Source organism: Gymnodraco acuticeps, unplaced genomic scaffold (assembly GCF_902827175.1).
Source record: "Gymnodraco acuticeps unplaced genomic scaffold, fGymAcu1.1, whole genome shotgun sequence".
Taxonomy (NCBI): Eukaryota; Metazoa; Chordata; class Actinopteri; order Perciformes; family Bathydraconidae; genus Gymnodraco; species Gymnodraco acuticeps.
In genome coordinates this window covers 2,650,427-2,676,970 of record NW_022990135.1, presented here as the reverse complement: position 1 = coordinate 2,676,970, position 26,544 = coordinate 2,650,427, and the positions used below count along the sequence as shown (strand labels likewise).

The following is a 26,544-nucleotide window of genomic DNA, read 5'->3' as shown; positions in this document are numbered from 1 at the left end:
ATCACTACAACAGATATTAATAAGGAGTGTGTGTCAGCGTACCTCCACCATGCCTCGGTCAGCCATGCGCAGTTTGCCCACCAGAGAGGCCCCGCCTCCGGCCTCCTGGGTGCCCAGGGGCAGGGCCTCGGCCATCTTCCCCCCCGAGGCGAGGGTGGTGGAGGGGGGGGTGTAACGCCGGCCGGGGGCTGGGTCTGAAACAGAACACATGAGTTGGTTATTCTGCTCTTAATATCTCCATGATGATCGCTGGTTGAATAAAAAGAATTAAATATCTGAGAAGGAGACTTCACAGTCCTCTCAAATATTCTAAGGATGTATTATAATATGCACAATAGCAGTATTTGTTGTTGCAATAGGTCACAGAATCCACCAATGATGTAATGTACAGGAATTCCAGGAATAATAAATATGTATACATATAAGATATGTGGTCTATTATAGTGCATACTTAATTCAATACTGTATATTTATACGGTGTATTCAATAGATATACTCTACGGATATATATTTTTCCCTGTACATATTTACTGTTTCTGTTTATTCTCTCATTTATTTAATTTGTATTCAACGTGAAATGCCTTACTCCCAAATTAGGATCAATAAAGTCATTCAAAAAATATAACCTAGAATCAAATTAAATATAAAAACAGATAAAACAGAATGTAAAATAAATAATGTATAGTAGAATAAATACTGTACAGTAATAATATTTATAAATAAAACCTTTTTGTCAGTCTTCTATAATCGTACATGTATTTTCTTTGAGTTTCGGACTATTGGTTTGGCAACACAAGATATTTGAAAGCGTTATATCGCTCAGTATTATATGTCCTTCAAAGAGCCATGGAGAAAAGAAAAATAGTGTCAGCCATGTCAGTGAGAACTGTGATATATAAACACTAATGGAACAGATCACACACACACACACACACACACACACACACACACACACACACACACACACACACACACACACACACACACACACACACACACACACACACACCCACACACACACACACACACACACACACACACACCACACACACACACACACACACACACACACACACACACACACACACACACACACACACACACACACACAACACACACACACACACACACACACACACACACACACACACACACACACACACACACACACACACACACACACACACACACACAGTGGTCACACTGACTGAATACCACAGAGTGGAGTCATAAACTGAAGACAGAAGCAGCACTTCTGCCCTCTCTTATAAAAGAATAAAAGTGAGGGAAGTGGTACGCCATCAACTCAAATGGTCAATTTCAGAGCATGTCACATAATGAAGAGAGAGCCTCACATACAACACGATGTGTGTTAGTGAAGCCTGTGTGTTGGATTTCAAAAAACAAAACTTTAAATTCACTGTAAAGTATTAGAGTTCAGTTCTAAAAAGTTGCATCAATAATGTGGAGATCCAGAGTTATTTGTGCGCTTTTTTGGACAAAATGTGACAATTAAAACGATTTGTTTTAAAGTCAGCATGTGTCGTGGAAGGAGATGTTGTTTACTGCAGCAGATAATGAAGTGAAGTTGGATCATATCTCACATTTTGTTGAACTGTACATTGTCTGGAAAGTATTTTAAATTTAGGGAAAAAGGAAAATAAAAAATGAGTGACTTTTGTAAATCATATGGACACTAAATTATTTTAAAAAATGTTTGAAAACCAGTTTTGTTTTGTGTATAGTATGAGTCTTTAAAAATACAAAAACACAAATATTTTGTATGAGTTAATATGATATTAACCTACGATAGGAACGAGTTTTTTGTATATTTTGTTATAATGCACCATGCTTTAAATGAAATGGTAAGTTTCACAAGTAACAAAATAAGAGAGACTAAGCTCCCAACTTCACAACAAATAACTTATAGGCTACTATAAAAGCATAACAAACAGATCGTAGAGAAATGGTTGTACCGTATTTCGCGTCCCACAGGAACACCATTTGTGCGCCACGGTGCGTCCAGGTATACCCAGATTGCTTCACTGTAAACCCCCCGATTTTCGTCTTGTTTGGAGAATAGGAAGCAGAATATTGTATGTATATATTTTTAAGAGCGTGTCACGACGGTAAAAATGCTCCAGTTGAGGCGCGTTATCCAAATGCGCCGGATTTCAGCCGTTGTGCGTAAAAGTCGCGGACAGAACCAAGCAGAAAGCAGCTTTCCAAAAACCTGCACGCAGAATTCAAGACTCGAGACTTGGGATGACAGCTGGAAAATCTTCTTGCAGTTTAAAATCACACATGTTTGACATCAAAACTGGAAGGAAACTGACGAAAACACGAAAAAAGGAAGGTAAATGTGAAGTAATTTTCCTCTAAATGTTGTTGCCTCCTGATTGTAACATTACACTGATGCAGTGTTACTAGGAAGCTGCGCTCTCTCTCTCCCTCCCCCTTGAGATGAATGGACATCCCGGCTGACAGCGCAGGGCTTTTACTGGCAGACCTCGCGATTTGCATCTCATCTGCGCTCCAGAAGCTCTCAGCCAATTAGGGGGATCGCCGCGGAAAGGGATTGACCAATCAGAGTTATGTCCGTCCGAGAGGAGGCGGGGTTTAGGGGAAACGGAGAGGGGGAGAAGGCTTCCGTCGTACTTCCTCTTTTGCGGAGAATGAATTCACTATGTGCTCAATATGTATATTGTATTTGAATTCAGGGACATGTCGAATATCTGGGTAAAGGTACGCACACAATGGACATGGAAAGGAAAGATTGAGCAGCATTAAAATAACTCAGTTACATTGAATACCATTTCAAAATTATGTTAAAAAAGATCCAAATGTCTCCCTATGTTAATCCACATATTTAAAACGTAAAATATATTTTACCCTAGTCCATCCTTAAAGATTTCCACTCGAAATACTACATGCCGTCGCTTGATTAAAACTATGCAAAACAAGTGCATCTGCTGCAGGCTGTCAGTGCCGGATATAGACAGCAGGGGGCAGTAGGCGATCTAAGTCCTACACCAAACTCCATGTTAAAAAATGAAGTTATATTTGGTGTTGTTTTTGACCAACATTTTCGAAGGTGTATTTATGTTGTTTTAGGATTACGTTTGTTTTAGATATTTTGTCCCAATTAGGATGATATTTTCAACTCACATAGAAGTGGGTGCAACATTTTAATGAAGTAAGTATTACGTCTGTGGATTTGATTTGGATCAGCTTATTTAAAAATGTTTCCTGTTGTGATTATATGGAGAAACGGTTCTATGACAGAGAACTGTCATTGAACCCGGAAGAAAACACTTGCCAAAAATACAATATGCCTGATTAAAAAAGACATGTCCTAAGCCATGCTTTTCTGAAATTGTTATTTTATGAATCCCTTTTTCAATGCATTTGTGTCCCTTAAAATAAATGACTTTAAATGATGCACTTTGGATTTTAAAGAGAGACTGAAACAACATTAACTAATTTCTCAAAGTAAAATGGCTAAGCTCTTTAGTGGATTTTCAGTTGAAATACCATAAATAAATGTGCTTTACATTTCAAATAATTACAACCATTATTTCTTATTTGAAACAATTCAGACTAACCTGAACATTTTGAAAACTGTTGGAATGGTATTTTAAGGTTAAACTAGGTTCTTTACATTTAGTAAATAACAAAAACTCTCTGTCTTAATTCAGGAAAACTGGAAATACATCACATTCAAAAATTAATTTGCACGTTCAAAGTTAAAATATATATATGAATATTCATTCATATTGAATTTAAGAAGCGTTGTTTTGTCTTTATATATAAAATGCTCTTTTTGTTTTCTCCCTGCTCATCGTTCATTTTAAGAATTAAGATAAGGATTTAGAATTTAACAATCTCAAGGCTCATCCCGCCTGAGAGCCACTCTGGATTCAGTCAGTTCAGTTTGAGTTAGCTCAACACGCTGTCGGATGAGTTTTAGGGAAACGCCAGTCTGCCTCTGCATCCGTCCCTCTGTAGCCAAAGGGGTGATGATAAAAAATGTAAACGCCTGCACTCTGGTCTCGGCCTCAGATGGACGTGACGTGATTTGCCCCCGGAAATATCTATTTTTCACTTCCTCATCGAAGGCTTCTTTGTGCTTTTTTACTTGTTATGATCAATTCAGATGCTTACCCCCTCACTGTATTCTCTTCAGTTTCTCTACAATCACAATATTAAACCTGCAGCTAAAGCACTTCTGTCAGCCTGCAATTTCATCAAAGTTAGTGACATTACATCTGACACTGGACATTTATTCCTCATATAACCACACTTATTAATAATTCAGGAACACTGAAGGATGCTTTGAAACTATATATCTGTGAGGCCTTATGCCAAATAAAGACTGATACTATAGAAGCAATTGTGAGCAATTCATATAGCCGTCCGTGTAACATCATACACACATATACCCTGATGGTTATTTGTGGTCAAATGATGCCACCATTCTTTTATATTCATTATTATCATTTCATAATTCAATGCTTTGCTTGACTTGATCTCCTAAAATTAAATTGGATTGGATGCTTTTAAGATTTGAGTCCAACTAGTCATGCAAGGGGAAAATAATTTGAGATTATATTAATATAAGACGTGAATAAAAGAGTGAAATGAACAAGAAAAAAAGAGAAGCCGCGACAGAGGGAAGGGAGTGGGATTTCGCTCCGCCAGCGTTTCCCACTGCCTTGTAATGTTAGCTGTACTCTGATCCATAATCAATACACAGTCACAATTGCCTATCAGTTATTGATGCCAGCATTCCCTAATATTATCAGTCTCAGTAAATACCTTGTTGTTTGTTTGTGGGTCAATTAAATATATACCAAATAGAAAATATACCCAATGAACAATTTAACTGAGTATAAGCAGCATGTAGATTTAGGAATATTGATATTGTAATTTAATACATAGATCAAGAACTCCAGGTCACCCAAATGACCTCTAAAACCTGTCTGAGAACTACCAGAATAATGCTTAAAACTCCAGAAGAAGTCTCCTGGAGCTTGGGGTGATTCTAGTACGGATAGGAAATATACTATCTCCAAGACAAGTCTTACAAATCCAAGGAATTTGGTAAGTATGGAAAAGTACAGAGAGGAAAGATGACTACAACAGTCCTAAGTTCAGTTCACCGTGTAACATTGCACTGTCTCTATCAGTCGTTCGTGCTGGAAAACTAAAGTAAAATATTCCAAGAAAAGAAGTGCATATCAAATGTCTTGAGGATTATAGTGCGACACGCTACTCAGAACAATGACAGAAAATGAACAGGATAATTGTGGCCAGAATAATGTGAAGGCAACTCTTCTACAACATAGCATGAAATAAGCAACATTGAGTTGGACATAGTAAAACAGAGAATTTGAATAAACCAGATATTGATTTTGGTGAATATGAGGTGTCAAGAAGAGTTAGCTTTACCAAAGAGTCCGCTGCCTGTCCGGCCTTTCCTCATCAGGTACATGGCCCAGGACAGGGGGCCAGAGCTGGAGAATGCCCCAGGGTTCATGCCTCAATCCTGGGTGCAGAAGCAGCAACAGCTGGAGCCAAATTTCCAACACCCAGAGGGAAGAGAAAAGAGGGTATCAAGGGAACAAATAATAAGACGAAGAGGTAAGAACAGTAAGAGGGAATTTGTAGAAAAAGAAAAAAGGCAAAGACAAGGAACAAACTATTTGTTTCTACTTTGGGTAAGTCCAACTTTGGAAGTCAACTAGAACACTTTAAAGACTGTCGGCGAAGAAAGAGCCCTATTCTCACCTTCCCAAACGGCTTTTATACGCCTCATTCATCACATCACCCCCCTACTCCCCCCCCTTCCATCTCACCCTACATATTAGTAAAAATAGAAAAAAAATAAGGGAGTTAAAGCGAGGGAGAGGAGAAGGAGGAGAGGAGCCAGTCAAGCTGAATTCATTCCCTCCTTCTCTAAAGCGTAGCCACGGGGGACACGACTCCACTTTGCCCTCGGGCTCTTCAAAGCTGCTAATTTCATTTAGCTACTCAAATGATTTTCTCCCGTTTTCCTCCCTCCCTCCTTTCCTCCGTCCCCCTCCTTCTTCCTTGCTATTCGGAAGTTCTTGGTGAAAATTGAGGTCACACACTTGAGTGATATGAGTTTGTTTGACGAGCACTGAACCTGCACATTGGCCATTTGTTGAGTTATTTGTTTGTTCTTTTAAAAACTGTGTTCAATAAATGGGATTAATATACATAGTTGTAGCTTGTGAAAGATAGCCATTCTTTGTTGAGAACACGACATAATATGTGAAGAGATGAAACAAAGGTGGCTAACCATCACAGTTTGTTTGGCCAGACAGCCAGGTAGATAGAAAGAGAAAGAAAGAAAGATAGATAGTGGCTGTTTTGGCTATATTCCATATCTTTTGGTTTTAACATTTGGATATGAGTGCATTTTGATTAGCATGTTGCTCATTTGGTTTGTTTATATGCTACCTACAAGCTAACAACTAACAAAATGTCCAAAATAACTCAAATTAGAGTTTAAAGTAGAGGGTTGTGTGGTTCTCATTAGCCACACACACACACACACACACACACACACACACACACACACCACACACACACACACACACACACACACACACACACACACACACACACACACACACACACACACACACACACACACACACACACACACACACACACACACACACACACACACACACACACACACACACACACACACACACACACACACACACCACACACACACACACACACACACACACACACACACACACACACACACACACACACACACACACACACACACACACACAACTCTCAGCGGCTCTTTGGCTGCCGACATCATCACAAAACTGCCTCTGTGTCTTCAGACAAAGAATCTGTGTGTGCGACATATGACAACTCCGCAAACTCAGACCAACAGTGTGTGTGTGACTGTGTGTTTGCGTGTGTGTAACAATGATGATTTGTTAATACTGGTTTTACTACAACAATATCGCTATTAGGTGATTAAGTGATTTGAACTTAGAATAATAGTATACTAAACCTATATTGTTGACTGTAATTGCATTATGTCCATTTGGCTCTATTGTACAAAACAAATCATTTCTTTATACGTTTGTGAAACAGGCTTTCCACCAAAGCAAGACATTTAAGGATTTTGGAATCTGATTTGATCATCAAATTCAACTCAGTAACCTTGTAGTTTTAACTTTCTAAATAATAGTTAATACAAATCAAAGATATAGATACATTATCATGTTCATATATTCTTGAAAAGCAGGATGTTGAAGGTGTTAAGGTGCTGATGAGGTACCAGAGATAAAAGCAGAAGTAAAAATCTATCCCTCCATCGATCTCTCGTCAAGGGTGGCAGCATGCGGGTGTGTGTGTGTGTGTGTGTGTGGTATTGATCATTGCCATGCCACTGTCACTGGCCTCAGGGTGGCCCCAACTCAGGGGACGAGAGGGACAGACAGCCGCTGGCAGAGAGAGAGAGAGAGAGAGAGACTTTTTGACTTTTAACAACAATTATTTATACCACTTTATAAAATGATTCCACTTAGGTCTTAATAATACCATTTATCAAAAATACCCAGGCATTCTCACTACAGCAAAATCAAACACAAACACGCTAAATGTAAAATAACCATGAATGTTAAAGGTTGCAGTCCTGTTGTTTTCAAGTAAGATGAACATGGTGACACACACACACAGTCAAAAGGATAGAGAGCGATAGATATAGTCAATTCAGTCACTCAGTTGATTTGTATCACAGCACTCTCATCAATTGATCAGTGACGGAGGAGCTCGCAATTGTCTCTAGTTAACAGAGCAGCCAATTCTATCACATACACACACACACACACACACTTCGTCTATAATTCATGGGGTGTATTGTGCGGATGCAGTTAACTGCCGCTTAAAAGTAATTAATTGATTTTCTGACATATCAGTTAGCAGCAGCACCAAATGACACACACACACACACACACACACACACACACACACACACACACACACACACCACACACACACACACACACCCACCACACACACACACACACACACACACACACACACACACACACACACACACACACACACACACACACACACACACACACACACACACACACACACACACACACACACACACACACACACACACACACACACACAGTAGGTTATTCACAGGAGACTCTCACAATGACACACACACATTGCTTCAATCATCCTGTTTTTAAGATTAATATAATCCCCAACACACACACACTCACAAAAATAAAGCATGTAGCATTAATGTGCCTCATTTGCAGAAACTATAGTATATTATGTCTCTACCATACACCTACTTAAATTGTGCACACTTGCACCATTTACTGCATGGTGCCGCTTAGTGACTGTACTTTATGGCACAGAGGGGCATTGCTTTACGGCATTAACCACGAAGGGGAGCTGTTGTAAAGCTCTCAGTGTTTCTGCAGGATGGAGGAAGAGGTGAAAAGGTTGGTGGTCAGCAAAGGTCAGCAAAGGTCATCCATGGATAACCTACGAAGAGGGGTAGGGAACAGGATGGATACAAATTGAGTGTCATTGGCTCGATTGGGTGGGACCCGAGGACTTCTGTGCAGATTCCAGCTCGAAATCATGTCAAAAGTGCAAAATGGCAGCGCCTGCATTCAGGACATTTTGGCTTTGACCAATCAGCGACAGTCTTTACTGCAAACTATGCTTCCATAGTTGATAAACCATTAAAAGTCCTTGAATCAAGAGCAGTGCTATATACTCTTTTCCTAAATGCTTTTTTGTACACTACAAAGGTCCAGCAATGGTCAACAATACATAAACACATGTATTACTAACTTGGCCAGCTGTTACTGAGCCTCTTCAAGAAAAGATTATACTGGGAAAGAGGTGTAATTGTTGGTAGACCTATGAGGTCCAATAATGTCTTAAACATTTTCTAAGTGAAAATTCCCTGAAGTGAAAAAAAGTGTGTGCATGTGTGTGTGTTGAATTATTCAACCGGCCTCTATGATGAGAGAAGATGGGCTTATTCTTGCTAAACTAAAAATTGATTTTCTGACACAAGAAATGCAGGAGAGACAGACAGAGGGAGAGAGGAAGAGAGAGACAGAGAGGGGGGGATACCTATTCAATCATGCACACAGTCAAAGTTAGTTAAATGTTCATTCTTTCATCGTAGAAATGTCTAAATGGAAATAGACAGAGCAGAGTGAGACAGTGTTTCTGAGGCAGGGAGACAGCATGACAGAAAGAGATGGAGAGAGGAAGACAGAAGTGCCTCAGGCTGTGTTTAGTGCAGTTTGAATGGCTGAGCAGGTGTATTAGAGCAGAAACTTTTAACTCACAGACAGGCAAGCAAGCACACACACACACACGCACACACACACACACACACACTAACATACATGCACACACTTGGGGCTGGACAGTGAATATGGACCTCACGACTGATCAGAAAGCTTTACTGTAAGGAGGTCCCATCAGTATCCATTCCTGAAGAGCTGAATGACGCACGCCTCACACTGATGCAGGTTGTGTGGACTGATACAAATGTCCAAAACTCTATTTGAGGATTGACACAGACAGTAAATAAAGTGCGACTTATAATATCTGTGACGTTCAAAAGCCAACAGAAACAGATGGGCTAAGAGAAACTAAAACTGTAGCACATGTGAGGAATTACCCTACAGAGATGAACAAAGGTTTATCTTATCTTATGTGGTGTCAGAACAGTTCATCCATCCAGTGCTGGAGGCCTAAAGCTCCATTTTGTTTTATCACACACAGCCGTTTAACTTTCCAAAAGGCTCAGGTTTCAGCCAAGCTAGCAGCTACTTGGAGACAGTGGTGCTTTGAGCTAAATGCTTACTGTCGATGGTTATAATAAGCATATTTACCATGTTAACCATCTGAGCTCAGTGTGAAAACACTAGCTATCACTAAACAAAGGGAATAACTTCATGGATATGCTGGTCTTTGTCTAGGAACATTCTTACCTTGACTTTAACAGTGTGTCTCTGGCTCAGGTTTATCAAGACAATGTTCATTATTAAAAGCCACACACTACATGCACTTCAATATGCCAGTCACTCAAGACAGCCCAAAAAAATCAATGAGTGTTTCCATGGCCGAGATCATTTGTGACAGTTAGAGAAGCAGACTTACAATCAACTAATCAGCCATTCACACCCCTCAGGCTTTGGCTACGTTATGCTTTTTGTAGGGTGTGTGTGTGTTTATGTGAGTGCACATTTGCATGCCAAGTTAGCTCGAAGGTTCTGGAAAACAGAAATAGATCACCAAAGTGGAAGGAACCAGCCAATCAGACTCACTGCAGCCGACCACACGGGGACACACAGGAGTCCCAAACGAGCCAATGAATAAATCAGAAGGCGTAGTCGTTGGGCGGAATTTAGAATAGAGAATAGAAGGGCGCTAATGGGTACGAGCCACACATACACACACATAACGACAACACTTTGCATTCACTTGTTAACCACAATGTGGCGACAAATGGGGATGGAAGGAAGAAAGGGGGTGAGGAGGAGTGAGAAAAGGGTGAGGAGACTCTTTGCATGGCTTCTTCGTTAACCACAGGGCTGAAGGGACCTCGCCTCGACTCACACAGGACCCGGTCCCACCAGACTTTACAGACACGCACCCGCCATCTCGCCCATTAAGGCTGAGGGCGAAGCAGTGCGGTTTGGAGGAAACATTGGAAAAGCTGTGGATGATCAGAGGCTCCATCGATCGTGCGATGGCTGTTCGCTGTTGGCGGTTTCTCGTAACTTCGGGAGAGGTTAAAATCAGCGGGGAACTGTAGCGAAGCAAAGAGGGCGGCTGAAAATAGAGATTGGTGACGCCATTTTTAAAACCAACAATGCTAACATATTAAGTTTATTGTAAAAGCGCAAGAAAAACTGTCAATGTCAAAACCCAACTGCAAGGCTAACCACTGACCAACACTTGTAACACTCAACCGCTCACATAAACACACACACATTGGACATGGCATTGACTGGTGTGCTCGGATTGGGAGCACACTGTGGTATGGTTCAGCTTTACCATTATTATGGTTCTGTGGCCTAGCTGGTGGTACCCCTCACAACTCACATGCATGCACACACACGAAAAAATGGAATCAGAATGAGGTTTATCGCCAAGTGGGGTATTCATTGAGGAACTCTCATTGATGTTTGGTTCAAACTCAAATCGGCAGCACTTGAAACAATATTTAGATCTCTGTAATGAAATCTATCCCCTTCTTCAAAGAAATATCTATGTGTGAAACTATCAGTCAAATCTCACCAAACACCAGTGCAGACACTATCCAGAACTCTTTGATATTACAACATTGAAGTGATTAAGGAGGGCGGTCGGAAGGAAGGAAGGAGAGATGAAAAAGAGGAGAGGAAATGAAAGGATCTTTATGGGAGCCCCGTCTTCCTGCTGCAGCTGATGGCGGAGAAGTGGAGGAGGGAAACAGGCTCGACAAGGAACGCTAAACTCTTACCCAGAGAATGCAGTGTTGCATGTGACATGGACACACACATACAGGAGGGATGGAGACAAATAGACCCTATTACACTGATCTGCAGTTATTGTAGTAGATTTAACTTCATTCAATCTTTTCCCTCTGTGTAAAAAAATCAACAATGGGCCACAATTAACATGAACACACATTTTATTTCTGCTCAAACACACACCGCCCTGCGGCCACATACACTCTCTACACTACCAAATGTGGATTAATCCGCCGCTTAAAATAGTCCCCAACACACTGTTTCTGTCTGTTTATACGGAATATGTGCTAATCTACGATAAAAGTGAGTGTCAACATTTTTAGCAGGGGGCGGTGCGGAGATCAAACAGCAGAGCCCATCTGTGTGATGTGAGGCCAGGACGCCACATGGGAGCCACTGTGTGTGTGTGTGTGTGTGTGCGTGTGTGTGTGTGTTTCTGTGTTTCTGTGTGTGTGTAATAAGGGAGAACATGTATATATAAAAAGGCATGCTATGCTTATTCCCAGGCTTCAAAATAAGTCAGAGATCACAGCTGGACAAATGAGCAAAAAGACACACACACACACACACAGTCAACATGCATGGATCCAAACATTTTTGGGCACCACATCCAAAGGAACCCAAAGATTATCAGAGCCGATCAGAAATGTGGTGAATCTGCAGAAGTGGAACATATTTTGCTCCCGTCATGCTGTAGTTTTGTGTGTGTGAATGTGGGTGTGTGTGGTTTACCAGCTTGGTTAACCAATACTCTCTAAATGCAAAACTGGGCACCACACACACTGATCCTCCCTCTCTCTCTCCGGTCATTTGGTTACATGTCTACATTCAAATTTTGCATGGACAAATATTAGTTTAGAACGGTTCCTCTATCATATTACAGTTAATCACACACTTTGTGTATCAACGTCTGCTTGTGAAAAACCCACTAAAATGCACTGTAGATTTACTTCCTGCAAGTTAACCGCGATACCATGTGTGTGTGTGTGTGTGTGTGTGTGTGTGTGTGTGTGTGTGTGTGAGTGTGAGTTGAATGCGAGGCCTTGTCTTTCCAACGGTCGCTCGTTCACACACATCCTCTCTGCTTCCTTCTTCCTTCACTATCTTCTCTGACTGTTACAAAACACACACACAGACACAGCCAACAGACATTTTGAAAGAGTGAAACAGCCTCACAACATTTCACAAACCCTCTTATTGTGAAAATAAGAAACATGAAATTACATTTTATATGAATGGAATAATATAATTGTACAGATATTTCTATGACTATCAATTTCTTATTATTATACGTTTTAGTCCTACAGAACATGGGATTTGACAACATTACTTTGGAACTGTTAGTCACCTTTATATCCTAAATAATGAAGAACATAGCTAGTTGCAGCAGTATTGACCCTGGAGCCTGTTAGTGACTGCACCGCTCTTATTTACTGCGCTTTGACACTGATGAATGTCAGAAAGCTCATATATTAGTGTTTGTGAGGTTGTATAAGTGCTCTGTGGCTGCACACTGAGAGTCAGCATCATCTCTTGTAAAATCAGCAGAGGCAGACCTGTGGAGTTTCCTCTGCCTCTCTTTGCCGTCTCCTGATAACGCTGAGCTGCTGTCTCTGTGTGCAGGTGCAGCGTCCAGATAACCAGAATCTGCACAGGCGCACACCACGGCCCAACAATGTGCACAAGTGGAGAGTGGCACGCAACACGATGGGTTCACACGTAACGAGAGGCGTAAATTAAAGAAAAAAGGACTCCGGAGAACAGAAAAACAGCTCCGGAGCAGTTTGATATATGAACAGAGAGAAGGGAACAATGCTAATACAACAAGCGGGTGGAAATGTACAAAAACAAGTTGGAGTGGAGTGTCTTCAGCCAAAAATATGAAATTTATGGAGCGGGAAAGGAGGGACGGAGGAAATATGAAGTGTGTAAAATAAATTACATTGATGGAGAAAAGTAAAAATACAGACTATTGTTGTTATTTTAAAGATTACAATGTTTTTAATATATATTTTTTAAAGTAACAACAAGAAGTACTTTTATTGTAATATTACTATTTAAAAATCTTTTAATTTTTTTATTTCATTGAATTATATTTATTTATTCTGGAGTCCGAATTCAGTTGAAATCTCTTCTAATCTACAGATTAGTTGAAGTTCAGTACACAGCTTTGATTCACAACAGATTCATTTTCTACACATACAAAAACACAACAAAAATGTTGTTTAATTATTTTTTTACAGGTTTGACAGATATGTTGGCCTATAACAGTGTGTGGATGTTTTATTGTGATCAATTCAGTAACAATTTTTGTACATTTAGAAATATGAAAGCTAAAAGTAAAGCTGAAAAACTTTAAATGACTGTAGTCAGAGCAGATCATCTCAACGGGGGAACAACTACAGTCACACACACACACACACACACACACACACACACACACACACACACGACGATAGAGATAAAGAGGTAACGTGCATTCAGTAGATTTGTTAGTAGTACGTGTGGAAGTGCAAATTGGAGGAGAGTTGAGTGAGGCCATAGCCACTGAGAAACAACCAATAGGATTGTAGGAGGTGGAAACCAATCAGAGTTGAGAACCACAGAGATTCAGATGGTTTAACCACATGTGCTGTTTGACTTGATTTTGTCACGTCTCAGTACAATGCATTTACTTTTTCCCCTAACAAAAACAAAAAAACAAGGGAAAGACTTAACAAACCTAAGCTTTGTTTAAAGCCTCCAGTTGAATATGCTCACACTGAATTCTGTAAATGCATCCACCAACAACTGACAATGCCTGCAGACCTGATTTATAAAAAATCCTAAAAGGATCAATAAAATATTGGCTGCAACTTAAAGTGCTCCCTGCTCGACCACCACGAGAACCAGAGTCCAGCACTATCAAAGTCAACCCAACTATAACACAATGCAAACATGACCACCTCGCTCTTTGGCACACACAATCTCACACACATAGTACATTGCAATGTAATCTGGCCCTAAATAGACAGTATACTTTTCAGTACGTTAGCTCTACAAAAAATGAACCAGAAAAAACACACAACGGAGCAGCCAAAACATACACTTGCATACAAAAAACCCCACTTACCTATAATCAAAGCTGACGAAAATGACCCAAAGACACTGTTGGATGCCATGAAAGGATTATTCTTCAGATGTTTTTCAGACTCCACCTTTTTTCATCTGAGTAAGAAAAATCACAAATACAACAGAAAATGAAAGGTCAATAGGAGATCCTCCAACGAGTTGCAACATCAACATTCATGGCCAATCTCTAAACCGCAAACCACATCTATGTGGGCGTAGAAGTATGTGAAAGGGAACATGTAACCCTCGCTGATCTACACCAGTTACAGGAAGTCTTGTTCACGACAACTCACTGCACTGCAATAGACAATCTACATGACAAAAATGATTATGTGAACACAGATGCTGAGTTAGTTCCATTCCTTTGTGGAAGGAGCTCTGTTTAAGGCCTTCTGAGCCTGAAGCAGCCAAACTAAGGGCTGGTCCAAGGTAAGCCTGAGCCAGACCTAACTACCCCCAGCTGGTTAACTGCCTCTTGGAAGTAAACTGGTACTAGCGATGTTTAAATTAAATTACAAAGAATGATAACTAACATTTGGCGCTACGGTTAATAAGAACATTTTGAGTTTTGAATAGTAGGGTGTTTAATTGTATGCAAAATCAAACAGACAAGCTAGCAGATAAAAAAAAAACATCTGTTGCCAAGTTAATGGATGATAAACAAACAATATGTAATCTACAGTAACTGCATTTGTTTTATTTTAACTAAAGAAAAGCGTGCAACAAGAAATGATGAGCATGTCTGTTCTGCCTTCCTATGTTTCCCGTGCACAGGCATGGAGGTCAGAAGAACGGAGTATCAAGCAAGCACTTTGGGTTTATTCTCCTCAAGTGCAGCTATGTTTTAGTTTTGTGCAGAAATGATGACAAAGTGAGGTAGCTGTGTTTCCTGCCACGACGAAACTAAAACTGGAAACGTCTTTCGAGATGTGTAAAAACCCAACATGCATCAGCTCCATCCTGGTCAAATTTGAAGAAGTTTAAAAATGATTTACATAGAAATGAACACGGATGATTTCCCCCTTAATGCTTATTTTTCTTCTAATGATAAAACTCTGAGATACAAACAGAAAGACTTAAATAGTAGCGAGGCACTCTTACCCCAGCTGAGGTGTCCCGCTCCTGAGAAGAGGTGGCTGAAAAAGCTCCTTGGTTTTCCCAGTCGTCCACTCAGATGCAAAATAATCCACAAAACTCATTCTGTGTACCTTTCTCTACATGGCGTCTTCTCTGTCCGTGGACGTGCTTGCAGCTCGGCTTCCGCACTTCCTCTCTGTCACCATCTTCCTCTCTCTCTCAGCATTGAGTATGTGGTTCTCCAGATCTCCTTGCTGATGAGCTTTTTGACATTCAATGTCGCCGAAGAGTCTTTCTCTTCTATTAATCTGGCCTTGTGGCTTTGTTGTGTGCTTGTGTGTGAGTGTGTAATCAAACTAACCACCTGCCCCCCTCAGCCAACAGTCCTCACCGAGGAAGTAGCTGTGGTTAGGGCAAGCGAAACGGAGGGAGAGGGCGTTGTGGTGTGTGTTTGTGAGCGCCCATATGTGCGTTTGTGGTCTGTGTGTTTGTAGCGGGGTTAGACAGAGGGAGTGAGTCACCTTTACTTCACCAAGCCTCACAGCAGGTCAGACTGTCAGACCACTGTGACCACTAGTGTGCGTGTGCGTGTGTGTGTGTGTGTGTGTGTGTGTGTGTGTGTGTGTGTGTGTAGGAGCATGTTGAAGGTTAGTTAAGGAGAGAAGTGTATCCATTGCTGTTTTATATTGCGTAGAACTGATCACTGCGTTGCTTTTAATACAGGATGCATGTGAGTAACAATACTCAAAGGGGAATTCCACTGACTTGACATGTTGTATAATGTATTCTGTGGCTCCAAGACAGTTGATAAAAAGAAACATCACAGAGAGCTGCTGTCATATTTATCACTTTAAAATGTACAAGCTATGCACACTTAACGGGGCCCTGTGAAGACTCCTCTGCACCTTGCTTCTGGTAAAAGGCTGAGCTGCTGGTCAACACCTTCCTATGTAGATAAGCCTGGTTAATTGGACTGTGCCATTAGGCTAAGGTTTAGCCTTTGCAGACCATTTACATGTACAGACACCTATATAACACACTAGAGGGAAGGGAACCCCCCAAAACATATAATAGGGCAATTTTAACCAGTAAAAATGGAAGTCAAATAGGGGTATACAGCTTCAGGAGTCTTAAGTCTGAAAGAAAACCCTGTTAAATACATTTTAATTGTAATGTATATGTGTGTGGTCAAACACCTGCTGGTTACCTATATAATCAGCCTTTTGAGACACACACACACGCACACACAAACACATGCAACTTGACCCTCAAATATACGCCTCCTTACACCCCAACACCTGCACTGACACACTTCTACCCCTCCCTAACTGCAACAAAGCCACCTCACCCAACCCCCTCACACACACACTAACCCACACCCATATGGGTTTCTGACACCCATCTGAAGAAGAGCCAATACACTTCCTGTTTAGTGCTAAGCTCAGCTGAAAGCAAAAACACATTATGTTAAATATTTGTTTGTTACTGATGCACAGTGTCTAGAAAAAAGCTTACGTTTCTCAGGACGGAGGCTAGTTGAGGACTGGTCGGTAGATGTCCTACTGTCTGTCCTGGGAGAGCTCAGTGGGAGGCAGCTCACCCGCTGACCCCTGACCCCTCCCAGACACAACATGACCTCCAGCTGCAGCTTCCTGGGTCACACCGGGGTCAGACACCGCCACGGGGGGCAACATCTGAAGAGAGAGAGAACATAGCAATATTCTCAAAGGTTACAGTAACTAACTGTTGATAGAGGGGTGAATCCTAAAACCCGGAAATGAGTCAGCATTTTACCACTTCCTGTCCCAAGTCAACGGGTTTTTGAGTTTTTGTCAGAAGCCTGAAATGTGTATGTGGTTAACACTAGTTTAGGAGATTTTCACGATTTGTTCTATGACATCATTTTATGACGTGGTCATATTTAACTTTTTTTACAGTTCATTTAGCTCTCAAAATGCTGTAAAATAAATCCCTGAGGTTGGTCCCCAGAAGAAGCAGTGAGGAAACAAAGAGTAGTATCTGCTCTCTCGTCCTACTCTTCAACTTTTTTCATCCCCTTCTACACCCCACGGAGCTCCCACGACATCAAACCCCACCAAGTCAGACCCTGCTTACGTGTGTGTGTGTGTGTGTGTGTGTGTGTGTGTGTGTGTGTGTGTGTGTGTGTGTGTGGGCACGTCGCTGTGTGTGTTCTTACCAGCTGCTAAAACACAACAGTTCAAGTGGCCTTTGAATCAAACAACAAACAGAAGCAGACACACTGGATGCTGTCCAATGGCTGACTGAATTACCCACAAAGCCTCACATTGTGTCCTCTATAATCTTACGCTGTCACTTATTAGTGAATTCAGAAAAACACATCCCTTTTCTTTTATGCAGCCTTTAAAGCCAGGAAGATACATGACTTGTGCTATCCTTTTTAGCCATAAGATGAACAACTATTTCACTCTCCTTCTTTTTTTAAATCAAACAGGGGCTTTACCATTAAAGTACATCTAATGGCATCCACATGGGGACCTTCTTTCCCTCGCCAACACCTCAGAATAATGACATTATATTTGTATGAAGTCAGTGATACTCATCCTCATCAGAGACGATGTGATGAATGCTTCAGACATCCCATGGACTCAAAGGGAGTCGAGGAGGACTTCTGGGAAACAAGTTCAAACGGAGATGTTCCTGGTAGTCCGTCTGTCTGAGCAGTGTGAGAAAATACTGAAGCACAGTTAGTCACCCTCACACACACCAAAACACACCAGCTGTCCACGTGCATCACTAAGATGAACTTTGACAGTTTGAACTCAGGCACCAAAACCTAATGTATTGGTTTATTCCAAAAGAGGACATTGTAATATGTAATGACTATGCCGGTCTATATTAAATGTGAACCATCGTTTGAATCCAGATTTCAGAAACAGAAGTACTTGTAGGAGCCGCATTTAAGTTTATTTTGTTTTAATTTATTTGGAACCTTTATTAATGCATTTTTCTGTTTCAGTGAGAGGTGTGCTTTGCTCAGGTGAAGGGGGCGGGGCTTTAAGTTGGAGGTGCGGTGTGTGACGGGAGAGCAGCAGCAATACCGTCATTGACACGCAGACGCAACCTTATGCTTAGTAAAAGACAGATTATTAGGGTCTGCTGTTTAAGTTTATGTTACATATTGTTTTCCTATTTTGTTTTATGTTTGCTGGAAATAAACGTTGAAAAGCAACCGAGACGTCCAGTGGATTTTGTACTGCGAGTCTGACACTGCTTCCCAGGCCCAAGCTCTACATGTGGCCAAGCACAATAACTTTTGAGGTGAAGGTTACAAGGCAAACTTTTGGGGATTTTGGCCACTACAGTACTATACTCACTCCATTGAGCTCTGATGATGTCATGTGAGAGGGTAGCATTTAGCATCGAAGAATGTGTGTGTGTGTGTGTTTTTGCACTTGTGTGCATGTGTGTGTCAGTCTAACAGATGTCAATGATGATGCATCGTCTGAGCAACACTGCCCATAAAGGACCAGTAAGACCTCTTATGACCACTCATGGGACATATACAACATGTGTGTGTGTGAATGTATGTGTGTGTGTGTGTGTGTCTCTCACAGAGAGATGTGAAGGAGATTCCATCGCCTCCATTTTGATGATTCAGCAGGAGTAGCCGGATTCTTCCAGTAAAACGCCTCCTCCTGAACACACACAAGGATGATGCAAGTGAAGCAGTGTTTCCATCAGACACACCTGGTGGTGTGCGGGACAGCTGCACATGAACATAGAGAAGGTGGACATAAAGCTATCGGAGTACTTGATGTAAATGATGATCAATAGCAAAGCTCTGTGATGGTTTAATAAAAGCTTTCTGGAAGATGTCATGTTTTCCTTTAAATGGACACACACACACACACACACACACACACACACACACACACACACACACACACACACACACACACACACACACACACACACACACACACACACACACACACACACACACACACACACACACACACACACACACACACACACACACACACACACACACACACACACACACACACACACACACACACACACACACACACACACACACACACACACACACACACACACACACACACACACACACACACACACACACACACACACACACACTAAGGCTAATGAGAGGGTGAGTGTGTGAGCATCTCTTTCTCTCTCTCTCTGTCAGTGTACACATCGGGGGTTGGCAAACAGAGCATGGCAAATGTGATAATTGGTCCCATGTGGATTTCAGGAGTGCATTTCTGTGTGTGTGTTAAAGGTTTTGTTTGTTTGTTTGTTTATTTGGTAATTTTTTGTTTTTTTTCTGCCATAGCACTTTTGAGTAAAGTTTTAGTCCGCAAAGTTCACCTTAACTCAGTTAGAAGTGAGGAAGCAGAGTAGAGAAAGGACAGGAGGAGAGAAAACACAGACCATTTGGTTTAATAAAACGTTATTCGAGGGGAATATAAACAGGATAGCAAGACTTCTCCCATACAGTATATGAAATACAAATAAATGCAGTGTCCATGTTCAAATGTCTCCATTCTGTGCTAATGATAATACAGGCAGCTCCATCCTCTTGTGAAAGTAGACCCTGAAAGTTGCCTGTTGGGGTAACCAAATAGGACGTTTCCTCTTTACATCCTCTGGCTAATCAACAGCCCCCCGAGGAACCAGGAGCATGATGGGTATACAGCTCTGAGAGGGGCGGGCACATGTGGCCCTCCTGCAGTAACGAGGACTAACGCTGCTGACGACTGGCTGACGACTGCTCTACGTTACGTTTTTGACATTTATGACATTATTACCAACTGTAAAGGCTATGCTTTAATGAACACAACATATGTGTGTGTGTGTGTGTGTGTGTGTGTGTGTGTGTGTGTGTGTGTGTGTGTGTGTGTGTGTGTGTGAAGGCTTACGATGTAACGACCAGGTTTATGACGACTGTGTGTGTTTGTGTTTATGACATGAGTGAATTTAAAAGCAACACATGGATGCCACACTTACTGTATAATGTGGTTGTTAATGCCTACAGTAGCCACATTACCACTTAATGTGTGTGTGTGTGTGTGTGTGTGTGTGTGTGTGTGTGTGTGTGTGTGTGTGTGTGTGTGTGTGTCTATGTGATGGCTTTAATGACATTACGACTTGACATCCCAAATGAGCTAACAGTATTACGAGCAGATTACTTGACGTGGAATATTCAAAGTGTGTGATACCATGGCTCTAATGGACTAATGGCTTAATGACACACACACAGAAACACACACGTCATGCACACGCACACTCTCAAAAGAGTACCAGAAAAATCTGATATAATAAAGGGAATGCTGTCCATCCTAACACAACAAAGTATATATGTCACTCTGTGTTGGTATTAATATTGCTCCTGCTTCTTTAATGTTCTATTAAATAGAGGAACAACTTAAATGCATTCATCTTTATATGCATTTAGAATCAGCACTATGTGAGCCATCAAGGAGGGCAGCTGACACTTCCATACAAGTGAATAGACATAAAGGATTAAAAGGGAATACACCTTTGATCGCACTCCATGCACAGGACACAGACTCTGCATTTAACCCTTCCTACATGCATAGGTTTCATTGGTCATAAAGTCAGATGTAGGGCTTGTAAATGGGTTTAAACCAAGAGACACTTCATTCTCAGTCATCTAACATGTAGCATGAGACTTTTGGTTGAGTTTTTTTTTTCTAAAACATTCACCAGGATGTGCAGCATTCGCGGTCAACAAACTGTTAGTGAGCTAGCTCCGGTCAAAAGCACTGGACCAAGTACATTTAGTATTTAAAGCTAATGGTTTTATTAGAAGGGTTAGTCTGCTTGTCCAACATGTTGCTTGTTGGCACCTGGTCACCCTAATTAGCCCCCAAAGTGACGTCATATAGAAATGATCATCCACAGTCCGTCAAACAATGGGACACACACCGGCAGTGGGTGTGTGTGATGCTTTGGTTTGCTGTGTGTTTGAGGGGACACACCTCCTGCATCTGTCCACTCTCTCCTCATGTCTCCCTGCTTCTTTACCTCAAAGCTATCAATGACGCTGCAGCTAATTACCAAGCAAACACACACACGCGCAGCAACCTGATCAGTGGCGCGTTAATAGCAGACTTGTTCTGACACAAGACCGCCACGCTACCTTGAACACCATAATTATCAGCAACACATGCACACACACACACACACACGCTCTTATACAGTGTGTAATTACAGGTAAGAGGAGCTAAGGAGTGCAGCAGGTGGCCGCTATATCAGATTGTCAAATGATTGGACATTTAAACACAATTCAGGGACACAGGAGGTAAACGGATTTCCTACATCTACAAATGTGCTTTAATTGTATTTTTCTTATAATGTTATTTCCTCAATAGATGTACACAAATAAGACTGAATTCAAACTCTTTATAAGTTGCTTTGGCCAGAGCAGCAGCATGAACTTCACTACATTAAGAAAATGTTTTGCACAAAGAACTATGTGCAGATAAATTGTGTTCAAAGCAAATAAACTATATTAAGAATAAGTCTAATAAAATAAGTCCATAATAGAGAGGTCGAACAGCTCTCAATGTGTCATTTAGCTCCGGCAGAACCTACAGTATGTGAAGATGTACGGACGGAACACACACACACACACACACACACACACACACACACACACACACACACACACCACACACACACACACACACACACACACACACACACACACACACACACACACACACACACACACACCACACACACACACACACACACACACACACACACACACACACACACCACACACACACACACCACACACACACACACACACACACACACACACACACACACACACACACACAACACACACACACACACACACACACACACACACACCACACACACACACACACACACACACACACACACACACACACACACACACACACACACACACACACACACACACACACACACACACACACACACACACACACACACACACACACACACACACACACACACACACACACACACACACACACACACACACACACACACACACACACACACACAACACCACAGTGTTGAAAGAGGTTTTGAGGCCAGAGTCTGACTGCCAAGAGGTCTGTGGTGAGCGGCTCGCCACAATGTCGGCCAAACCCAAACTCAAAGAAACAATGTGGTGTTTAAAAGGCCAAAATGAAAAGTGTGTGTGCATTTTATTCGTGTTTACATGCAAAAGACGTTGACCAATACCTATACTCCATGTACACTGTTATGTCTGTTAACAGAGTTGTGTTTATTAGATTTTATTGTCAGTATCTGATTGCCTACATTTCCCAGACTTCATTGCTGGAGATATCAATGTATGGTTGGAACACTTTAGTGAATAAACTGAAAAATCTGATTTATTCTCCTAAACTTATCCCTGTAGGCTATGCAGCAGAGGAAATACACAAAACATATCATATGTATTTTATATAATAAATTAGATAAATATATAATAATAAAATGGTGTACTTAATATTTAGTAGTTGTTGTTTAATTATTGACTCTATTATGCAGAAGATCATATACTTTTGTAGTGGAAAGTAAATATAATGATTATATTCTCTAATAACTTAACATTTTATTGAACAAGATCATTTAGTTTGACATATTACATTTAACTAATCATTTTCTTTTTAACTTTATTATCAATACCTTTAAGGCTGTTGTTGTCTTGTCTATAAAGCTTTATTCCAGGCTACTGACAGTTGACTTAGACCCACTGTACCAAGGCAGACATGAAACCAAAAGCTAGGGTCCGTCAGCAGGAGTTTGGGAATGTTGTTAAGCATTTCCTGGCAGAGATATTCGGTATTACTGGAACATCCAGTTGTTAGCCATTTAAACATCTGCTTTTAATGTGAGCTGCTACCAGCTAATTGTTGGGAAACACAGTTGTCTTTAATAGCAACTACTTACTGCTGCTGCTTTACATTTAAAACAGAAATGACACTGTTTGACACACACACGGTCTATCCAGCACATCTACTTTTATTGAAACAGTGTGTGTTTGTTAGCTTGTTTTTAGTAATGTGGCTCATTTATTTTATCGTGTGTGTGCTGTTGACTCACCTTTGAAGTATTGCTGTGTTTGCTAGCAGCCATTTAGCCATGTGTGTGTCTCCCCTCGGCATGGAATGGTTTACAGTGACCCCCACAGGTCGGAAATGACATAGCAACATAACGTTTCACCATGAAGAACATCAACAAAAAGTGTAAACTGATGAACAAATATGAAAGCTTGAGGGAAATAAGCACATATTTACGCAGGTGTGCTGCGTTGCTGTCACGAGGTGCCTGAAGAGGTGCAGGAAGTGTTGGGGACTGCTGTTGTTTCTGCCTCTCAACCTAGGCATCAATTATTATTTTCCCTTGTTAATCGTTTTAATTTAATTGTTTTACAGGTCTTTCTGTGGTGTATTTGGACCAGTGCTTGAATGTCGTTAGCATCACAGGGCTGCTTAAATAGTGGGCCATAACAATCTCTTCCAGGATGTTCACTTTATTTATTTTTATTTCATTCCTAAAAAACACATTTAATTTAAAATAACAAGTAAAAACATGCAACAGGCAACACGTTTACAGATATTGTTTACAACAAGTTTACAGATACTGGAAACGCTAATATAAAACTATCATAAAATAAAAAATGCATATCACGTAGAAATAAGACAGCAACAGTAGAGGATTAACAGTTAAAGCCAAGAGTGAAAGGTTAGTGTTGAGGGCTTTTTTGACTTTTTTTTAAAAGTATGTGCTTGTGATTCCAGTAGGGGGTACAGGAAGCATAGTCAATCTACATACATTAGCCCCTCTGTCATTGCTTCATCTGTTCTTTATGCAACAAGGTTCTCCCATGGGACACCATAAAGTAACCTGACTTTGAATTCAGGACATAAGAGAGTGTGTATTACACCAGTGGAGACAGGAGGACTGGTTGCTGGCACCACTTGTTTGCTTGATTCTAATTGAAGTGTACTTTGGCAGAATGTCCTTGCCAAGATAGAGCTGCATGCCTGTCTGTTGGTTAGTCCATTACTTTGGTTCTTACTGAAATATTTTAAATACTGTTTATAGCTATACACAGTTTGTTGATACTGTTCTGTGCCCTGAGTTTTGCGGTATGTCTTGAAGCTAACCCATGTCAAACCTGTATGATTTTTTACATTTGCCATACACCTATATCAGCGATAATATAATAATTCTGTCGTCGCCCAACTGATGGAGTGTGATGTGTGCACACCGTTCACACAGGAAGAGGAAAATAACTCAGAGCAACAAACAGCCGGCGTGTTTTTGCAGCACTGAGAGGTGACTCTGTGCCTATTGTGACCATTGACAGTTATATGATGCAGGATGAAGGGCAATCTAAGAGAAACCACAGCAACAGAAAGAAATGCATGTGTGTTTGTCTCTGTGTGTGTTTGTGTGTGTGTGTGTGTGTGTGTGTGTGTGTGTGTGTGTGTGTGTGTGTGTGTGTGTGTGTGTGTGTGTGTGTGTGTGTGTGTGTGTGTGTGTGCAGCCACAGACAGCATGTCTCCTTGTCTGCTGGCCCCTCAAATAAATTCTGCGCTGCTGTTTTCCCACTAATACAGCGACTGGAACAATCAAATATATTGACTACCACACACACACACACACACACACACACACACACACACACACACACACACACACACACACACACACACACACACACACACACACACACACACAGATAAGTCTTGTCATGCACTTGAGAGTGTATTGGTTGAGGTCTCCACAATTTGTCCGATATGCAACATTATCTGGTCACATACTGGCTCCACTATGGGCACACACACACACGCACATTTCAAGAGAAACAATGATGTACAGATGCACACTCTAATAACTCTGGCCTCACACACACACACACACACACACACACACACACACACACACACACACACACACACACACACACACACACACACACACACACACACACACACACACACACACACACACACACACACACACACACACACACACACACACGCACACACACACACACACTGACATACAGCACACACTCGCACAAACTCTGCGTCTGCTGGTCTAGGCCCATTGATCTCAGGTTCGGTGCCATGAATCAAATGCTGATAAGAAATACACACACACATACAAACACACACACAAACGGTTCAGACTTATAGACTCCAGCCACATCTGTAGTTGCATTAATCTTAATAATTTTTTGGGGGGGTTGGGTTGTTATTTTTAGTTAGGTAAACTTTATCAAATTGTTGTTTTAATGTAAAATAAAAACTAGAAACTCAGAGGTTATAATGCCTTTTCACCCTCTGTCTGAAACCAGAGCCCAGTCTGTTCTGATTGGTTAGCTCGCTGGCTCTGTTGTGATTGGTCAACCACTTAGAGATGTCCCGTCGCTTACGTACAATGTGTTGGAGTGCAAGCCAACGGAAGCGCGTGTGTCACATGTCACTTTGTTCCGGAAGTAGACAAAGGAGTACAGTGGAGGTGTCTCAGGCAGGGGGGAGGAGTGTGTGAGAGAGAAACACAGGGATTTTAGCCTCTGCAGACCATTGACATGCACAAAAACATGCATCAGTTTATTCGTTGGAACCACTGACTCTGATTTGTACTTGACTTCTGTTACAGTATTTCTGAATGCATCACTATCTGCCTTCAAATGTGACAAAAAGTGTTTTCCACAGATAAGAGGGAG

The 26,544-nt window shown here is 41.2% G+C and overlaps 1 protein-coding gene across 6 annotated transcripts in view; it reads right to left on the bottom strand.

Annotated features, from left to right (window-relative positions):
* runx1 (RUNX family transcription factor 1) overlaps positions 1-23,967 on the bottom strand; it is a 35,824-nt gene extending 11,857 nt beyond the window's left edge. For 2 of the 6 annotated variants that reach the window (XM_034216920.1, XM_034216922.1), the window contains exons 1-6: positions 23,907-23,967; positions 19,359-19,441; positions 15,789-17,458; positions 14,689-14,783; positions 5,452-5,570; positions 43-194 (exon numbers count right to left, since the gene is read on the bottom strand). In XM_034216920.1, the coding sequence (XP_034072811.1) occupies positions 43-194; positions 5,452-5,539 (240 nt within the window). In that variant the 5' untranslated portion in view covers positions 5,540-5,570; positions 14,689-14,783; positions 15,789-17,458; positions 19,359-19,441; positions 23,907-23,967. Of the gene's footprint in view, positions 1-42; positions 195-1,976; positions 2,492-5,451; positions 5,571-7,339; positions 7,506-14,688; positions 14,784-15,788; positions 17,459-19,358; positions 19,442-23,906 lie in introns of those variants that run through there. The other 4 variants (XM_034216921.1, XM_034216923.1, XM_034216924.1 and 1 more) reach the window with 4 other exon arrangements.
* Positions 23,968-26,544: the final 2,577 nt, after the last annotated feature.